We start from the raw sequence: 21686 nt of genomic DNA on the forward strand, positions 1-21686 counted from the left end.
GAAGGTTAAGGGCACGTGGCAAAAAGGAACATAGGAAAACAAGTTCCTGTAACAGGTAGCCAGCAAGAATATCCAAGTAACAGATGCAGAACTAGGTAGATGGTAAACAAGATGAGAGGGTCCAGAAGTCCACAAACCAGGAATTCAGTCCAAACAATAGCATCCAAAGGAGAAAATACCTACATTTAGGGTTGCCACCTGGCCGGTATTTTACCAGCCTGGCCGGTAAAAATGATGGTTGATCCCAATGTTATTAATAGGGAAAAAATAGAAATATATAGGAAGGCCGGTATGGAATGTATGTAGGTGGCAACCCTACCTACATTCCAAAGCAAACAATGGTAGTCTAGGAATATACAGCATTTTTGTGGCAAATGTTAAATTATTTAAGAAAATTATGCTGTTCCATCTTTGCCACACTATGCAACAATTAGGTTATAATAACGTTGTCATTCACTTGAAGCCCACACACATCAATGTGGAGGAGGAGCGACTGCTACCATATTGGTAATTCCTCATATATGGTCACGATGCAGTGTACATAATAGCAGAATGTCCAGGCCCGGATTTGTGGAAAGGCCACCTAGGAACGGACCTAGGGTGTCAGGATTTTAGGGGGGCGGCATGCTGCCCAACCACACCCACATTTGTTCAAAAACACTGGGGATGCGCTGGAGATACAATCATTTTTTAAATTTCCCATGCGCCAATCACCATTGCTCCAGTCCAGATGATGAAAATTTGCATGAATAGAGGGGAGGGGACAAGGGCGACGAACGGCAGTGGGCCTAGGGGTGCCCACTATGTAAATTCTGCCCTAAGAATGTCACAAACACCATAGCCCCATGGAAGCATGCAAATCTCAGTAAGCTGAAAATTACCCTAAAGCTTTTTTCATCCTGAAGATACGCTCTGCATCTGTCACAAGAGCTTGCCATCATGCTCTACAAATGTCATGGTATAAACTTGAACATACTTTGCCATTCTCTGTTCTGATAATGGAAAGCAAGAATTGATCTGTATCTGCCATGCATTCTACAAAGAACGGAAAGCTTTATCTGGCCCATGCTATTTCCTTCACTGCTGCTCTTGACTACATTCAACAATGAAATAATATGCCAATAGTCTCCTCCAGCCTAGTCTCCAGGTCCCAGAATATCTTGCAAACTTCTGTGATTCTCCTTCTTTAACAGGTCAGTTAACCATCAAATATGCAGGGCATTGTGGGAAATGGTATTATGGCTGGAGGAGCTGACTACGCTTGTTCCATTGGTGCATGCAGACAGGACCAGATCTGAACGGGAATAGAAAGGGACTGCTGGATATTGCTATCAATAAGATATAACATTTCGAAATAACTTTAACAAATCTTTGAAATAGATTAATAAATCCATACTGGAAAGTTGCTTAGAATGAAATTAGATTTTTATTAGGTCAAATGTTATGCTAGAGTTTACTACCTCTTCTATCCATACAAATTTCTATAATTTTTTTTTCCCTTCTGTCTTGGACTTACACAATCACAGCAAGCAGACAGGGGCCATTTTGTGGACACTGTTATTAAGACAAATTGTGTATCACCCCAAAATTGGGGACCTAATATCTATGTGCAGTGCCCTACATAATTATAGAGCCTGAGGAGGGAAGGGGAAATTTAGGAAGTGCAGTGACATGTAGGAAGTGCCTCAGGCATAGAGGCGGGGCAGATAATATTTGATTGACAGCTCAGATATTTAAGCACTTTTATAACAGGTATGGATGTTTTAATGCAAAAAATGAATTTGTGTTCCAATGTTTCATTGTGCAGCTTTTTATGTATAAGTGACAGGTCCACTTTAAAAGGTATACATCAATAATTGAACATAAAAAACATCTGCCTAACAATTCTCAAAACAATAATAAGTATTGATTAAAAGGTTTGGTTATATTCCCAATGTTTTACCTCAGAAAAAAAGGTGGACTGACAAAGAATTGTTTATATATACACAAAAAACAGCACTGTCAAAGAGAAAATGGCATATGAGAAATAAAAGATGTTTGTGTATATACAAGGTCTCCCGAGCTCCTCACCTGCCACAGGCTTCTTTGCAGGAAAGAGTTTATTGTCAACGGCAGCGCTGATATCACAGAACACTTCCTCCTCTTCCCTGTCAGCATCAAACTGGAGAAGAAATGGAACAGACTCTGTCATTGATATGTCACATCTATTCCCCGGATACTGCATGTGACATGATATTTTACATACATTAACATGGAACAATTACTCAGAAGTATCTTGTTAATGTTGTAATGTCAAGAACTCATGAATAGAATATATCCTATTTATAAGTGTGGCTTATTCATTTTTAATTTTTCATTGTTTTCCAACTGGGGTTAGCATTTGTGGGATGAGCTTACTAGAACAATGGACAATGGTTAAATACTGTATAAGTATGCTTAACTCAAGTCGAGGCTGAATGACAAACTTGTCATGAAAATGGCTTCTAAATTATTGTAAAGTACCTAAAAAGCATTGTTCATGAAGTGTGAAAGCTTGCATATTATTGTTCTGGAGAGCTAAACTAGGGCCGTAAACAAAGAGGTTCCATTGCAACTGAGATTAAAGGGGTTGCAATAAGTTTTAATTTTTTATTATTTGTGGCGTTTGAGTTACATAGCTTTTTATTCAGCTGCTCTCCACATTGCTATTTAAGCAACCTGGTAGGGCCTGAATTACCCTAGCAATCATTGATTGATTTGAATAAGAGAGTGGTATATAAATAGGAGAGGCCTGAATAGAAAGATAAGTAATACAAAGTAGCAGTAAATATAAATTTGTAACCTTACAGAGTAAAAGAAAAGTAGCAATAACAATACATTAGTAGCCTTACAGAGCATTTGTTTTTAAATGGGGTCAGTGACCCCCCTTTTGAAAGCTGGAAAAGAGTCAGAAGAAAAAGGAAAATAATTTAAAAAACTAATAAAAACATGACCAATTACAAAATTGCTTAGAATTGGCTATTCTATAACATACTAAAAGTTAACCTCAAAGGTAAACCACCCCTTTAAAGCATGTTGTATCATATTTGACCTTAGTTCTACACACAAAAGAAGGTAATAAATATCATAACACGTGCTCGATATATTAAAGGGTTGCTGTGAGCATTTAATTACCTCCTTTTAAATAATATCATCTAATTTGTTTCAATAGAGTATAGGGAGACACATGCATGTTGATTACAGAGTAACTGACCAAAAATATGAAATATGCCCTATAAAATATGCATTGTATGCTCTGACATATCCAGTGCTTACATAGGCAAGTTCAATAAATATAAATATTCAGGTATAATGGGATCCCTCTACTTTACCTTCGCTGCATGTATAACCAGCACAGCTGTAAATGTAAATGATTATTGCAGAGGAATGGTAATTGATCCAACCATGCCTGCTTTAAAGCAGATTTCCATGCAAAGACAAGTCAAGAGTATAAAAAAAAGATGAAGGAGAGACCATGAATACTCACACACCTTTTTATTTTGACCACATTATCCCATAAAATACCTCTGCACTCTGAGACATGGGGTGGTGTTTTTATATCCAGGAAAGATAAACTCCACCCTTGACTAAAAGGATAGGAGAGGGGTTACCAATAAACCACCAACTCTTTGTAGGGTGCTAGAAGGTAGCTAAAGGTGCAACTTTTTGATGTGGCCTTATATAGGGCCTCATTTATCAAAGTGTCACATTGTACAAAACCCTGACACATCTGGATCCATAAAAACCCTTAATTGTCAGATTGCACATTACTATACATTATGGCTACGCTTATTATATGTAGTCCCCTATATTAAACACAGTCTAGAGAGAACATTTTACAGTTCAGTCTTTCTTCTCTCTTCGAAACAGGGAATAGACAGATTAATGGAAGAAAGGGAAAGCAATTCAAAGAAAATGAGCATGTGTAGCTACATAATTACTAGTGAGAACATATATGCATTGAAATGAGGAGTGGAGAAAATATACAGGAGAAAAAATAGGTGGGAGGGGGTGACAGCCAGAAAAGAGATTGATGAAATGAGGAGATTGATGATGGCTGGAGAAATGGCACAATAAAGGCAGAAAACCCATAAGAGAGAAAAAAAATATTAAAGAAAAGTATGGAGATAAGTAAAAGAAAGGTAGAATTATATGACGGGGGAACGATTAATTGTGAAATGAATGACCCCACTTTCAGGTCTTCTGGTTTGCCAGTAGCACTCAAGTCCAACACTTTGTAAGGAAATTCTCAATACAACAGTGACAAATGAGCATCACTCAATATACACCTGTTAAATGGCATCATGTTACTTTTCTGCTGCCATCATTACTATTATTTATATATTATCTCAGCAATCCTATGCATGTAATGAGCAAGATAGCCTCTTTCACAGTGGTTATTAGTTCTCAAATCCTCTGGAAATAGTTAAACTGAAATACCATGTAGCATTATGAGCCTTAGTGATAATGAAGGCACATTATTCATCACAGAATAAAAGGAAGTGTTAAAATCAGCTATAAATAAAACTAGGGTGAATTAAAAAACAGACTGGAAATAATGCAGTGCTTTTAAAAAAAATATGTTGCTCTTATATGATATACCATAGTACAGGATTAAGAAATATGCTGTATTGACTGCACTGTTTTTTCACTTTTAAGGGGAGATTGATGCCACTCTACAGCCAGATACAGCAGTTTGACGACCAGGTATTGCTCCCCTGCCTATCTTCCTTCTCTTACATCTGTATATAGTCCAGAGTTTGAGCAGAGGCAGCCCTTCTGCTAATAAGAGTGCAAGAATGTAAGAACCAAACTTCCCAGACATAAAGGCACATATGCTTCCTGGTAGCACATGCTATTTGCAGCAATGCTGATTTCTTTCCTATAACCAATGAGACCCCCATGAAATACATTTGACACTACAAGCTTATACTCTCAGTTCTAAATAACAGTAATATTTGTATATTTTACAAAGTTGATTCAATTTAGTAAACTAAACATATCATTTACTTTTGATATAATATATAGAATGAGTAATTGCAATGCCTCCCAAACTGAAAGACTCTTAATAGTTTATTTCATAAGAAAACAGATTTATGTAAAATAAAAGATCAGATACAATGTTTGGAAGTCCTTGTATCAGAAACTAAAATAATTTTGGTGTGTATGCATTACACAAATAAATATATCACAACATTTAGGGGGTTATTTATCCTTTGACAAAGCCCGCAACTTGGCGGGTGAAACGCGCGTCAGGCGCATTTTTAGTTTCTGGTTAGGCAGGCGTCTGATAGGGACTTAGAATTGGCTAAACTGGGTGAACCGACTGGGAGGGAATTCTCGTGGGTGAAGGGGTTGGACAATGGAATGATCCGGGAGTCTGATACTATCTGATACAATCTAGCTTCTGAAGTAATTAAGCGCCTTAGTGCTGCTGCTAACCTGTTTCTCACTCCTCTAACCTAATACCACAAGGGAGGGATCCTCAAGTGGGTGAAGGGGTTGGCTTGGTGTGGGTAAACCTGTGATCCGTGGGTCGGATACCATTTGATACTTTGGAGCTTCTTATGAATTTAAATGCCTCAATACCGCTGCCATCTTGGCTATCACTCCTCTAATTGAACACCACAAGGGAGGGATCCTCAAGTGGGTGAAGGGGTTGGTCTGGTGCGGGGCAATCTTTGGCTGTATCAGATAGGAGCATAATTTGGCCTATATACCAGGCTATTGCAATTTGTGTTCCAATCATAACCTTGAAGTGATACAAGTGCAATTAGCACATTTCCCCCTTAACCCGGTGTTGCCGTGTCAATCAGCCTCCTATACCTAACCTCACTTTTTAATGTTGCTCTCTAGACCTTATTTTAACGACTCATTAAAGGTTAAGTTTTATTGGTTTGCTTCACATTAATTTCGGATTTGTGGATGGGTAGGTGCAGCTATGTGGGTCAGTTCTTTTTTCCTCTTTTTGCGGTTATTTATCAAAGGCTGAGTTGTGTTTTTCCTGAAAAATTTGTGTTTTTAGTGGTATTTTCAGTGAAAACTCAAATTTTTCGGGTTAAATTTTTTTTTCCTGAGATTTATTATGCCCCAAAGCTGGAAATAGCTTGAATCAGAAAATACTCCAGCTAAACCCTTTTCGAAAACATTTAGAAGCCAGTGGCAGAGGTCCCTTCAACCACATGAAGATGTTTGTAGCCTTCATGATGTTGGGCGGTGGCATTTTTTTGGGTGGTTTTCACTCGAAAACTCAATAAATTCAATCAATTCGAGTTCTTCACCCAGATTGCACTAATTTAAGTTTCTTACATTTGAGTTTTTTTCATAAATAAGCAAATATTCAATTTGTGAGTTTATTCGAGGTATAAAAATCCTCACAAACCTCACAAACTCAACCTTTGTTAAATAACCTCCTTAATATAGATAGGCAAAAGGTTATAGTAAGATGCAGGACAGCAATGATCCATGCTGAAGACTTTTAATGAACAATGCACTGTTTACAGTATTTGTACCTGGATAGAGAACTGGCTAAAAGATAGAAAACAAAGAGTGAACCAGTGTTGTTAGTGGAGTACCGCAGGGCTCTGTACTAGGTCCCTTGCTTTTCAACTTGTTTATTAATGACCTGGAGGTGGGCATTGAAAGTACTGTTTCTATTTTTGCAGATGATACTAAATTGTGCAGAACTATAGGTTCCATGCAGGATGCTGCCACTTTGCAGAGTGATTTGTCTAAGTTGGAAAACTGGGCAGCAAACTGGAAAATGATGTTGATAAATGTAAGGTTATGCACTTTGGCAAAAATGATATAGAGGCAAGTTATACACTAAATGGCAGTGTGTTGGGAGAAGGATCTAGGGTTTTTTGTAGATAACACGTTGTCTAATTCTGGACAGTGTTATTCTGTGGCTACTAAAGCAAATAAAGTTCTGTCTTGCATAAAAACTCAAGGGATGAAAACATAATTATGCCTCTTAATAGGTCCCTGGTAAGGCCTCATCTGGAGTATGCAGTGCAATTTTGGACTCCAGTCCTTAAGAGGGATATAAATGAGATTGAGTACTCACTTTCACTTTTGTTCTTTCAGTTGAGGGCCTGAACAAGTACATCTCAAGGGAACTGTGAAAGAGGTACAGTTTCTTTAATTTCTAGGACAGCCAATGCCACCACAGGAGGGGAGGTTTTGGCAAACCAGATTCAATTTCACTTTTTAGAAAGTCAAAACTGCCTCTAGAGGGATCAGCAAAGGCCATGGCCACCTGAAAGTATATGTGAAATGATGTATTTATATGCAGAAACTATAGGACCAATCACTGAGTTCCAGCATAGATCACATGGGTTTTCATTTACTTCACACAAATTCTGAGAGCTTGAGCTTGTCTTGTTTTGGTAAATATATGTATAAAATCATCATGTGAGAATGCTTTATCTGACATGTTAATATATCTGGTAAATAAAAGCAGAATTTTCCTAAGGTACATGGGCACTGAAGAAATGTTCCTCATTCTTTTTAGTGCATATAATTGTTCAGCCAGAAACCATGGATTTAGCTTTCTTGCAGTAGGTTTCCATGGTAATAACTATTTGCATTTATATAGTGCTGTTGATATAAACAACATTTTGCCAACCTTCAGCACCAGTCTAAGTGTGAAGATGATTCAGTATCACCAAATGGATAGGGAGGTTCAAAAGGGCTAAAAGGCATTTAGACGAAGGTCATATGGAGGAGATAATATATTGGAGTATAATTTCACTGGCTAATTGTTTTTAATGTGATTTTGCAGACTAGAGGTTTTAAATTGCAGTTTAACCATTTTGATAAATATATGTGTAAGGCTGATATTACCTACACCTTTACTGTTTCCATGCTGTACATCAATACAAAAAACAGAGTACAGAAGAGAAAATAAAAACAAATTATGCAAAACAATTGCAACTTTACCAGTAATTGACAGCTGGAAAGATGTCAATATTTGATCATGGTATAAATTATATGTGTCAGGTTTAATATCCCGAACATGGAAGCAATACAAACATCCCATCAGTTGTAGCATTTCTTTTCTTTCTAATAGGATGCATATGAATTCACGCATTCCAAAAGCAATCTCCTGAATTCACAATCACATATTTATTTTTATATTTCAATAGGGATGCACCGAATCCACTATTTTGGATTCGGCCGAACCCCCGAATCCTTTGCAAAAGATTCGGCCGAATAACGAACCGAATCCGAATTTGCATATGCAAATTATGTGTGGGAAGGGGAAAACATTTTTTACTTCCTTGTTTTGTGACAAAAAGTCCCGCTATTTCCCTCCCTGCCCCTAATTTGAGTATGCAAATTAGGATTCGGATTTAGTTCAGCCTGGCAGGAGGATTTGCCCGAATCCGAATCCTGCTGAAAAAGGTGCATCCCTATATTTCAATTGCTAACATTGGACCTAGAGGACCCTCAGTACAGTGCAAGAATGCAAGTTCGAATTCTATAAAGAACAGTTTTAAATTCTCAAAATTCTCTCAAATAAATTAGTTCAGAGTGTTATTTTGAGCAAAAATGGACACTGAGTGGTCTGTTTATTCGTATGTTCTGTGCAGCTCCTTGTAGCTGACATTACAGATGTGAGAGAGTCCTGCTGAAGCCATAATTCAGTTGTTAATTGCTTTCCCTTTCAGACATTCATAATGATTGCTGCCTATTTGTTACTGTATGTTCTAAAGTGCAAGACGTACAGCACAGGGTCCACTTTTATCCCCTGTTATCTCCTATTAACATGAATGGCTACTACCTGAGAGTGGAACAACTTGCCTTTTCAGTGGGAAAATCTTTAGTTCAAGAAGGTGTTTTTCAAATTGCTAAAAAAAGTGCCCCTGGTGCCATTAGCCAATATTAGTAGGAGCTAGACAAGGAATAGGCACACATCTTGAACAAAGGTTTCTCAACTTATTGAATAAACTCCAGGGTAGAAACTGAGGGAACTATGAATAACATGGGTCCACATAAAAAGAATCTCATATATTGAAATTAAGAAGCTGATTTATTAAAGAGTTGTGTTTTCCAAGAAAATTCAAGTTGGTGAGGGTTTTTTTTTGGTCAAAAATACATTTTTGGGGTTAAAAAAACTAAAATTGTGTGAGTTTTTTTTTAATTGAATTTTTTGAGATTTATTATACCCCGACCCTGGAAATAGCTTGAATCCGAATATACAGCATCTAAAACCTGTCAAAAGTCATGTAGGAGTCAATAGCAGAGGTCCATTGAACCATCTGTAGATGTTAATAGCCTTCATGATGTTCAAGTTTTTTTCTGTGGGATTTGCCCGAAAACTATTAGAAATCAATTAGAACGATTCGAGTTAATTCAAGCTCATTAGAGGTATAAAAAAAACTCTCAAATTCGACCTTTGATGAACAACTCCCTTTGAGTTTGAGTTTGGTTTTACAACCATTAAAAAATCAATAACTGAAGCAGTCAAGTTGTCATGTAAAAGTATTTTTTGGCCTTGTTTACATGTATACTATGTATCTAACTCAAATCAAAGGTTTTGGCTAAAGGCAATGACAAAATTATAAAGGGGTCTGCTTCTTTTCTATTTTAGAAATGATAGAAGAAAGTAATGATATTCCCCTTCCCAGCCGCTTTCTAAATACCAGGCAGGGAGTGAAGGGCACCAGCAAGCGGAGGGTGGGGAGTAGATGATCAAGAGGCAGAGTAATAGTGGCTGAGCACTGGACCCCTCGGAAGGGCAAATGACAGCTAATTGCTATTTCTCTTTCATATCTTTAAATATATTCATCTTTATTCTAATATAGCATTACTAATTATCCTTGTCCCACATAATTTATCATGTAAATTTGGTGCATGTATTTGAAACCAATTTACAAAAGGGCACAAGGAATTTCGACAGAAATCAGACTAAGGCTTCAAAAGGTCAGGGACCTGTGCCATCTCCCTTTCTAAGAAACTCGACTGTGACAGTATTAATCAGTTTGTTTGGTCCCCTGAGAATACACATGAATTTAATGCGTAACTGAATCACAGCTGAGCCCTCAGGCCATAATTAAAAACACTTAAAACTAACTACTGTAAGCTTGCAGTATCCACAACAGACACTTTCTTCTCTTTAAGGCAGTTTATTTACACACAGGAGTGACCATTTCAGAACACAAAACACAAATCATAACAAATAAAACCTGCCCATAGGGCGCTACCTTCACACATTTGATAAGTTCCCTCACTAAAGTGGGCCCCTTGTGGACTTCCAGCAAAAACCCATATGTTGGAGTCACCCCTGTACTCATGATACCATACATCCCAACATTTTGGAAACAGAAAGAGGGACAAAAAGATTTGGTGCGCAGAGTGCACCAATTTTTTTTTAACCATGCCCATTTTTGTGGCTACACCACTTAATTACCATGTCCATTTTACAAAATTGTGGCAGGTTATGAAATTTTGAACACATTTCTATGGTTTTTATATGTTATCACAGTTCTAATGAGGGTGTATTGCCCTTTAAGCTGTGAGTCTTAGTTCTTATCTTATCTAAAACTGTTACAAAAACATCTTAAGTATGTGTTCTGGGCTCTCTGCCAAGAGCCAATTAAGTTAGAAACTTTGTATCTTTTTCTGGCTCTTCAGTGCAGCAGATCAAAGGAAACTCGGGAAATATCAGTACAAATCTGGGACTGTGGGTTGAGCTGTCAAAAGCGGGACTGTCCCGCTCAAAACGGGACAGTGGGGAAATATGTAGATACTTCCTTTTGGGGGATTGCTCAGCCTCTTGGCTTTTACTCAATGTCTCACCCAGACAGACTCTGTCACTTGGTCACGGGCTCCCTCTGCTCCATGCAGTGGAACTTGCAGACAGCACCCCCAGCCCCTCTGGGAGTTCCTTACACAAGCAGTATCCTTCCTGCTCTGAGAGACATTCCTAATAGTCTCACGATATTTAAATACTTTTCCACAGTACAGCTTTCCTGTGGAAAGTGAGCTGGACTACTGGACAGGAGTACCTGGCTTGCCTGTTCCTTCCAGAATACTCCAGCATCCAAGATCTGCCTACTAAAGTCTTTAAACAGAGAAACCCTTCTGTTTATTATTACCTTTCCTAGAGCTTATATCTCCTACTGGGGAGAAATTAAAGGAAAAACACACATTTTTACTTATTTTTCTTTGGTCACTCTACCACACTACTTACATTAGTATCTCCTCACCTTCCAAAAAACAAATAGTATTTAAAAAATGCATTCCATATAATCGGGGAAACCTTTGTGCAATTATACAGACACTGGGCTCCCATAACACCAAATTCCTTGTGGTTTATAATATTGTTCCCCTTGTATTCAGTGTAGCTGGAGCTGATTCTAACTTTATTTAGAGCCAGGTACGGTTTTATAATTTACACAGTGAACTGTGCCAGTACAAAATGCCAATACATCCAATGAGCATGTTTATAAATTCTCAATGATGTAGGAAGAGGGTTAAAAGCTCTTGGCGCTGTAGTTAATTGAAAAGGGAAAAAGTGTTCTCAGTTAAAATGTGATGGCATCATTTGAAAGGAACCCAAGTGCTCAACCCTAATCCACTTTAAGCAGGTAGAACAGAAATTATAGTTATTCAAAGCAGCATTCAAATAGCTCCGATTAGAAAGAAAACAAATGTCTCCGCCAATCGTAAACAGATCTCCAGCAGTCAGAGCTCAATTATACTCAAGATGAATAGGGAATATCAAAGGTCTGATATTTTAAACATTGTGCACCAGGTATTGGCTTATAAATGGGATATAAATGCCTTGACTGTAAAGGGCATCAGCCAAGTTATGAGGCTGAACAAATGAGTAAAAAACAGCAGGTTTCTTTCTAATCCTACGCTTTCGTTGCTATGAGAAATGCATAAACAGTTTTAGATTAAGGTGTGATGCACAAATGAGTCAAACATGTTAACACTGAGGAAAAGTGAAGGGAATCTAATTATTATCAACTATTATGGCAATGTCATTGCACAGGGGAGAATTCAAACTGCTCTACAAACAAACAAGTTCAAATAGGATGCATGGTATCATTCCAGAAAAGTTCCAGCATTGCATTTAATGAACATTTACAGACACAGGAAGATGTATCAAAAGCTAGCATTTCCCTGGCATTTTCATAGCATTTGTCCAACAGTTCTAATATTATTGCATTTATTAAACTTTTCCTTTTTTTCCAAACAGCCTTGCAAATGAATCCCATTTCTCTATTTCCCTCTCCCTACAACTTTGATCACTAAAACAATAAAAAAAAATCCAAGCTGTGCTAATATTACTGCAGATCTACTTCAGATTCACAAAAATATTCACCTCTGATGAAAATGCTAATTTTTCAATGAAATTGTACTAGTTTGCTAATCTTTAGGTGTTGCTATTAAAGGATAGGCAAACCTTTAAAAATCTGAGAAATGCACCTTGTAAAAAAACAAGCCAGAAATGGCATTAGGGTAAGTAAATGTGCACATGAGTCTATTGTTGCAGGGGGCTAAAGATTTAGAGATAACTATTGTAATGTGATATTCAGATTTTGATCTCTATTTATACCACATAGTTTGGACAATCATATCAATAAAACTCTACTGTATACTATATACTTTCTAAGACTAAATGGTTCTGTGGGGTTACCTTACGGTCAGTGATTTCTTAACATTAAAATATAGTCAATATGTTTGTTTTTAGTGGTAAAATGTCAGATATGAAAATGCACATGCACTATTTACAAGGTAGATTTTGCGTCTCATAATGCAATATAGTTGGATAATCATATTCATAGATTTTATCTTGTTTTGTCTTTTTATCCTGGATTATCTGGGTTCATCTTGATTTTTGATTTACAAAATATACGGTACAGGGCTTGTGTGACACATAAAACATACATGGGTCTCATTTATAAACACTGGGCAAATTTGCATCTGGGCAGTAACCCATAGCAGTTTGTTTGCAAGGGCTAAAGGATCAGGTATATATTATATCAGAATATATGTATATTCTGGGGTTTCTAGAAGCCATATATTTGTGATTTACTTGTGTTATCAACTTCTTGGCCTTTATCTTTTAGAATTTTATCTTTGTACCCAAAATCATGTAAGAGATAGAGTGCTGTATATGTGGCTTCTATGCTGATATTTATAATAAATATATATATTTATTTTTTTACAAAAGGCTACTGAAGGAACATTATTTGTTTTAGGTTATGTTGCAGTGTTTTTATTCAGTAGGATATCTACATTTACAAAAAACATACATCCATATGTAATAAAAGGCGCTAAGTTTGCCCAGAAGCAGTAACTCATAGCAACCAAAAGATGTTTACTTTCAAGCAAGTGACCAGTAAATGCTACCTGCTGAATGGTTGCTATTGGTTACTGCTCCTGGGCAAACGTAGTGCCTTTTATTACATAACTCCCATAGGGGTATATTTATCAAAGAGTGGAGTGAAAGTTCATTCAGTCACTCTTTGATAAATAAACCCCATATTGTTTCAGGGCAAGGTACATTTGTCCTGTGGTGCTTTAAAAGTCTTTTTTGGAACACTTTTGGTATCTGCAGAATCAAAGTCAATAATCGTAAAAAAAAAACCCCTATATATATTTGGCATAGTTATGTGTTAATTATAGTAATATATTTCTATAATATATTTCTTCTAGAATATATTTCTATATAATAAAAAATGTGTATTTGAAACAACATATTTTACAAAAATGTTGTCCTGGAAAACTAAAACCCCCAGGAATTGGACCCAAACTAAAAAAGAACAAAATGCTGAAAAGGGACTTGGAAACCAGCTTACACACACCAATTTGTAAAATCTACAGTGAAAACAATAAAAAAGATAATTCATGTAAAATAAAAGTTTGACTTTTTAATCACCAGATACAAATTTAACTCAAGGGTTGTCCTAACTCCTGATGAGTATTAAGTGCAGGGAGAAAGGACACATTTGCCCCACTCAAGCAAATCTTTGCAGTGCAAAACTGTTAAATGTAAAAAGTGTGGCAACGTTTTACTGAGCAGTAACTATAATAACTGGTAAGTAAAATACTATGAATATTAATAAATCAGGCCCTTGGTATATTCATAAACTGGTTAGACTACACTGAATGAATTACAGTTATAGCCATCCATCACCCAGATCACCATTTGATAAATGACCTTTAAGAGTTGATTGTTAAGATGGCATGATGTACTAAACATTTCTTCTCTTAGGAAAGGCGTTTTCACCATCAACCTGAAAATCTATCTTCACTTTATGTGCAATCAAGTTATAAAATTCTCTACCTTGAGAGATGGAAATGACTGATATATTTATAGATTTCTTAAAGGGGACCTGTCACCTGTCAAGCAACATGAACTTTTCTTACACTATAAAAATCTTGTTTTTTTAGGTCTTGTAATTCCCAATTACAGCGAGCAGGCAGGGGCAATTTTTTTGACTTGATTTGCATCATGCCAAAATCTTTTTTATGTGCCAGAATAGGGGGCCTGGTACACTTGTCTATGCACAGGCTATACAATTAGATGGTGAGGAGGGAGGGGATATGTGAAGTGTGCAGTGACATCTTGGAACTGCGTAATGGAAAGTGAAAGTGATTTCCTGCCCTGTCTCTATGCCTAAGGCCGGGGCAGGCAATATATGATGTGATGGATAATAGGCATATAATATATTAATAGGCATGGATGTTTTAATGAAAAAAATTTATTTGGGTTTCATGTTTATTTTGAAAAGCTCTTTTATTATATGGCTTTTTATGTCTGGGTGACAGCCCCCCTTTAAATAGGGTAAGGATCAGATGTATTTGGTCACCCAAAAGCTGAGATGGGACTCAACAAAGTTCATTTACGGTATGTAATTGTGTGGAAACTGCATGAAGAGGTAATTACCTTGAGTGGGTTGTAATGTGATCAACAATAGTGATGGGCGAATTTAATCGGCAGGCGCAAATTTGCGGCAAATTTCTGTGTTTTGCCGGCAACAATTCTAGCAGCCCATTGACTGTAATTGGTGTCAAAATTTGCGTTTCGCTAATTTTTTGGCATTTTGTGGGAAATTCGGTAACTTTTTGGCGAAGCCAAATGGGAGAAATTCGCCATCACTAATCATCAAGTTTAGATGGCTAAACTGTTCCTTGATTTAAAGAAGACTCCTAAATGGCCCTTCACATTTTTCGTGTGAAATTCACGTGATTATTATTGTTAATACGTATTTATAAAGCAGCAACATATTCTGTAGCACTGTACAATAAATAGGCTTATACACTGAACATGCAGATTACATACAAAAATGCGACCAATAACAATTACAAAAAGTAAAGAGCTTACAAATTAAAAACAACTTTATAGTGCATACTTTTAGATCCCAGAAAGTAATAATTATTTTTAGCTAAAAAATTACAATAATATATTATTATTCAGAATATATATATATATATATATATATATATATATTTGGTTTTATGAGCCTTTAAGTGCTGCTACTTTCCCTTTTTGTTCTTTAAGCACTTCTCATCTATCCTAATATGTCATTTGCAAAGCCATTAATATATTTTGGGCATATAGTCATGGACAAGACTTACACACAACAAACTCACCAGCACAGCAATAGATTTGATTGAAGCTGCCTGTGCTTCAAATTCTTTTCAGCATTGAAAGTGCTAACACAATAGAACTGAAAGGTAACGGCATGCAGTGATGTGTAAAATGAAAGTATAATTAGGATGGACCGCTATCTCTTCAAAAGCACTGAACTGTTATGGCAATAGTTGGCGAGCAGGGAAAACTCTGTCATCCTAAATTACTTTTAAGCTTACACCTAACATAGTGGCATGTATTTTTGTAGCTCTAATTGAACACAGCATCCTGGAACTAACAAGATGCATGCCCTACTTCTAATCAGAGGGATTTCACACTTACGCCGTACTTTCAATTTTCTTACTCATTTGAGAAAAAAATGATAACTTCTAGTCTTGAATAGTGCCTGGTAATATAAATTAGTCATTTTAAGATTATACAAATCAGAACCTGTATAATTATTCGTTTTAGTGTTTTCCTGTCTTTTACCAGGCTCTGCACCATCTGTATGTACTTTCAGGACCATAATAATCCTCCAGCACAAATACGCACCTCAGCAGTAACCAGTTGCAACCAGTCAGTGATTAGCTTTGTTCAACCAATCGCAGGTAGAACAAAGAAAGCAAAACTATGGGTTACTGCCCAGGTGAAACATGCCTTGTGATAGTTTGTGATCCCAAATCTTAGATCTCAGCAAGGGTGAACATGTTTAAGATGTGATATGCCTATGTATTAGCACCTCCCAGTTCTTTATTTTGGATTCAGACAAATGAGGATGTTGAACCGAAAAGCAAATAACCTAATAGACTAGCAACAGCGACTGTAGCTAAAAGTCAGCGAAAGCTGCCCAAATGCCAAATAATCTGATGTACCTCTGTAAATCACAAAGTATTTCATCATCAGATTTCTACCCATTCATTTCTACTCATAATAATTTAAAGCAACAATAGGTGGATAATATGTTCCCCCCAGTTCTAGTGACCCATAGCAACTTATGAACAGGCAGAATTTACAGCTAATACTCTTTATAGAGCAGCAAAACACCCACCCTTTTCCCAAGCACTATTTGAATGTGGAATGCTGCAAGTTCCATTAATTACCAAGGATATGTTCATAAGGGATGTATCTGACTGAGGTGCCAATAATAGATAAAGAATAATAGCACAAGAACTGTGTTTCTGCATTTTCATAAAGTATCATGATCATTCAATTCCTTTATTATACTTTACTTGCTCTCTTCTTCTTGTAACCTTGCCCCTAGCTTCTCAACATGAAGTATCTCAATAAAAACAGCACATTCTGTATGTCTAACAAAGGATTGTTGGGCTGCAATGTTAGCTTAAAGGGAACTGTACCCTAAACATTGTCTCTATAAATACAATTCACACAAAACAGTTCATAACGAAAGCACTGTTGCATATAAAACATCTCATGACAAATATGAGGGAATGTAATAATAGTCAGTAATGGAAAAAATATTCGCAATGCGAAAAGTTATGCCTCTTTGTGAACAAATTTTTGTAATATAGCTTTTGCGACCCCAGAAACTGTTTAGCGACCACTTCCAAATTTTATAGTTATTGCCAGTGCGCAGTGAACATAATAAAACTTCATACTGAAAAAAGTTATGTTTGCTCCAACAGATTACGACACCATCAAGCACTTCTTAAAAGTGGGCAATGCACAATTAAAATTCACAATGTAATAACAGTTTAGAGAAGAATATTACATTGCGAAATGCGAATTTTAATTCTTATTTGTACAAATTGTTTAGCTCTTTGCGACATATATTACATTCCCCCAATAGAGTTTACTAATAGTATGTGCCACTGGATAATCCTTGATAGAAACGCTAATGTGCTCTCATACAAACCAAGGGCACACATACATGCTAGGTTACATCAGCCAATGAATGGACAAAGTTGTCTTTTTCTCCCACAGTTCTTCCTGTTACAGTTAGAAATTGCATTATTTCTGGTCAGGTGATCAGTGGGGGAACACACAGACCCTCACAAAATGGTGGCTCAAGGCAGAAGGTGTAAAAAGGCTATATTTATTCATGGCTTCGGAAATCTGTAAAATTCTGTAAAAGGACTTTTATTAATTAATGATAGGACACATATAAATTATTTGTTAGTTAACGGAAAACTATACCCCAAACAATGTAGGTCTCTATGAAAAATACATTGCATAAAACAGCTCATGTGTATACCCTGCTTCATGTAAATAAACTATTTTCATAATAATATACTTTTTTAGTAGTATGTGCCACTGGGTAATCCTAAATAAAAAATTACCATTTTAAAAAATAAGGGCTGTCCTAGGATTTACTGTGCACACAAACCATACATGTTAGGTCACATGAGCCAATTAACAGTTCTGTATTTTGCTTCCCACCTTTCTTCCTTTTGCAGTTAGAGTTGTAGTATGTCTGGTCAGGTGATCTCTGAGGCAGCACACAGACCATCATGAAATGGTGGTTCAAGGCAAGAGATGTAAAAGAGCAATATTTACCTAAATATATATACCAGTTTGGCAAGATTGTTTAATATGTCACTTCATTTGAAGTATTAATTTTGGGGGTATAGTTTTCCTTTAAGAGTATTGTTCTGAAGGTATAGTTTACAAAGCTATAATAAACATTAAATAGACTGTTCACCTTTAAATTAACTTCAGCATATGATGTAGAGAGTGATAGTGTGTGACAATTTGCAATTGTTTCTTCAATTATTTCGCTTTTTATTCAGCAGCTCTCCAGTTTGCAATTTTAGCAATCTGGTTGCCAGGGGTTCTTTCCATAAATTATAGTAAAATGAAAAAGACTCTGTAAAGCTCTGTAAAGAGTAAAACACATCCAAAATTTTATAAATAGGAAAAAAACAAAGAAAGAGGACTCAAAGTATCAGAAGTAAATGAGCAGATAAACTGAAGAACAAATGTAGGCATGCTAAAATGATTTCTGTATTTCTAGTGATATAGTAGTTATACAGTATTACCTAGTTTAAGGTTATACCACTGGAAAGTACATTGCCTTTACCAATACTCATACCACAGCTAAACTTTCCAGATTCTTTGCAAAAAAAAGAGCCAAATAATAAAAACTATTTTAATGAGGCTTGCCTAGTAAAAACACAAATTATTTTCTAACTTTTACCCTCCGTGCTGTAAAGGGTTACACAGCCTTGTTGGAATGTGACTTCTTCCTGCATTTATCAAATATTTGTGTAAAAAAGGACCCTGATGATGGGATCCCCTCCTGAGATTTCTACCGTTTCTCTACGGACTCACTGCAGAGTTTGAGATGCCTAGAATAGAGCTTTATTTGTGGCTTGAAGGACTGCGAACTGTTAGAATAATGGGTTCTAATAAAACACTATTGATCCCCACCACAATTCTTCTACCTTTATCTACTCAGTGGAGTAGTGTCTTCTACCATCCCAAGGATTGACCTGTGTGGACCCTTGGGTGGGAGGGGGTGATAGCTGGTGTGATGTGTAATAAAGTTTGACTAATTGCAACTGCTTATTATGCATTTTGTTTTGATAGAGTATTGTGTATGCGGTTTCCTTTTGACAGTGACCATTGTTACCAGGTATGCCTCAGGAGAGGGTACCAGAAGAGGATGTGATGATACCATAGTGTTTGATATTTGTGGGTATGTTTTCAACCAGTGTCGGGACAAAATGGGGTTTTCCCCCGGGTGTATGTAGGGGCCCATAAGGGTTAATCTGCCCCTATGGCTTTAAGGCCCTACCCTTTCCTTAGTTACTAGGCAAAAGCCTATGTATCTATTTTAGTTTAAGCTCAGTGTTATTGGCCAAGAGGTGTAATGACAACTGTAATGGGTAGCTTCCCAGAGGCTCTGTGTGAATGCCTCCAGTGCAGGGACCTCAGTGAAGAGGGTGTTAGGTTAGCTGTCAGCTTCCTGAACAGTGCACTGGATGGGAACGGTGTACTGAATACTGCAATTGCCTATTACCTGATGTGACTGTGTGTCATGTGCTAACACCTCATCTGTGTACGTGAGGGAATGTTTCCACTTAGCGAAGGCCCTGATCCTGAAGTGTCCAAAGAGTCCAAATGTAACCATGCTCTGCTCACTAGCTGTGGTGTGGATAGCCCAGATTGATGTTGCATTAGCTTCTCAACAGCTGCTCAGAGCCCATTGAGAATGTGTTTGTCATAGACACTCCAAGATGGTAAACTCCTGTGACAACATTAAAGGCCACCCACCCACACACATACACACATTATTATCAGTTATGAGGGTTAGACGTGTACAGCTGTCTTTTTAAACTCAAAGTAACAATGTAACTACGTGATTTTTTATATGCATTGTTTTCATTGCACAGAGAGTGACACTAAGGGAAAGTGAGGGTTTGGGTTTGATTTGTTTATATTAAGCCTAGCACAATCCTTCCTGTTCTTATTACACCAATTCCCTTAATACATTACCGCCTCTACATACTGGAAAGTAATGCATCATTGCGCATCCTGTAGCAGAATCCTGGCAGATTTTTAAATGAAACTTGACAACCTCCTGCTTTACTGTAGATAAAACTTCTAAGATATTCTGGATTATACAAGGTATTGAAGTTCTGGCTTCAAACCCTGCTCTTGCATTCTCAGCACGTAGAGTTCTGGAAGCATGGAACAAGATCAAACTTTAATGAGCATTTTACACAGTCCAACTGAAAACAGTAGCCGCATGGCCGGCTAAATAAAATCTTTTCTGCTTTTTTACCATCATCATTTATAATACCAACAAGCCACAAGAGAACATCTTAAAAGGAGAACCAAAACAACAAAATAACAGCTTGTATATCTATGTTTGTTAAATGCCAGTGTTTTCTCTTTATTAAACAGTATAAACAGTATATATATATCTTTTCAAATGAGTTGAAAATTGACATTTAGGGAGAAATTTGTCAAATACAGCTTAGGAATCTTAAAGGAGAACTAAGCCTTATTTAAAGAAGGCTACAAATGTTGTACATTATGTTTTGCATTTCTGTACCATCCCAAGGCAACCACAGCCCTTTAGCCACAAAGATTTGTGTCTGATTCCCCAGTAGCTCCCCATCTTCTTTTCTACTGCACATGCTCTGTGCTGCTGTCACTTACTGAGCTTAGGGACCAACTCACAATATACAGTACACATAGAATATAAATGTCACAATATAATGATGACCCCCTGTGACAAGTTTGAAGTCCTGGATCATTGCTGCTATTGAGATGCTGAAACTTTAGCCTGGTGCATTAAGTTCAGTATATAAAATATGACATTTTTAGCCATATTAAATTTTAGGGTTTAGTTCTCCTTTAACATCTTCCTGTAATTTTCCAAGCAATTTAAATTAATTTTATTTGCATTTTTCCTGGCATTCTGGAAAACGTCTGTGACTTTTCAACAGGAAGTATTTTTAGAGGGGCAGTATATCCCCGTGTTCATATTGAGTTCAATTAACAGGGTTCATATTGAACATAATTTAATTGCAAAATAATCCCTCCCTTCATTGTGACTGTTTTGTTAGCAGGTGTCCATTATGCAGGGGAATAATCAGTGCACTGGTATCTACCTCACAAGGACCAAACACGTAGTTCCCAGTTTGCTTTGTTTAGCTCAAGAAATAACAAAAATCATGTATTTTTCATGATTAAAACAATGAGCAAAATGTATATTCAGCAAAAGTCATATTGAAAGCAAATGAACAAGGGGGTATACTGTTTCTTTAAGGAGCAAAATTATGACTTGCAGAAAAAAGAAATAATATAAAAAATGACTAACTTGTAAAGGTCTGGTCAGTGCTGATTACGAATTGCTTTTACTTTACTTTGCTTTTGCTGGGTTTCTGATTGTGTATTTAAAATTCCAGCTACAGAACACTAGAGACATATTGATTTTTTTAAAGGTACGGAAGAAAATACAGCATGAAACAGACCTCTCCCTGCAAACGTAGCGCTTTTTATATTTATTTATTAAACTACATAGCGTTAAGCAAGGCTACTTTACATGATACAAGAAATCATTGAGCTGACAGATAAATATAGTCTAGGTTACATTTTAATTCAG

The 21686-nt window shown here is 36.7% G+C and overlaps 1 protein-coding gene across 2 annotated transcripts in view; it reads right to left on the reverse strand.

The window, feature by feature from the left end:
- LOC108714198 (adenylate kinase isoenzyme 5) overlaps window positions 1–21686 on the reverse strand; it is a 130738-nt gene that overhangs the window by 37342 nt on the left and 71710 nt on the right. For both annotated transcript variants that reach the window (XM_041590340.1, XM_018258186.2), the window contains one exon: window positions 2071–2161. In XM_041590340.1, coding sequence (XP_041446274.1) covers window positions 2071–2161 — 91 coding nt within the window. The remainder of the gene's footprint in view (window positions 1–2070; window positions 2162–21686) is intronic.

This window comes from Xenopus laevis, chromosome 4L, assembly GCF_017654675.1.
Source record: "Xenopus laevis strain J_2021 chromosome 4L, Xenopus_laevis_v10.1, whole genome shotgun sequence".
Classification (NCBI taxonomy): domain Eukaryota; kingdom Metazoa; phylum Chordata; class Amphibia; order Anura; family Pipidae; genus Xenopus; species Xenopus laevis.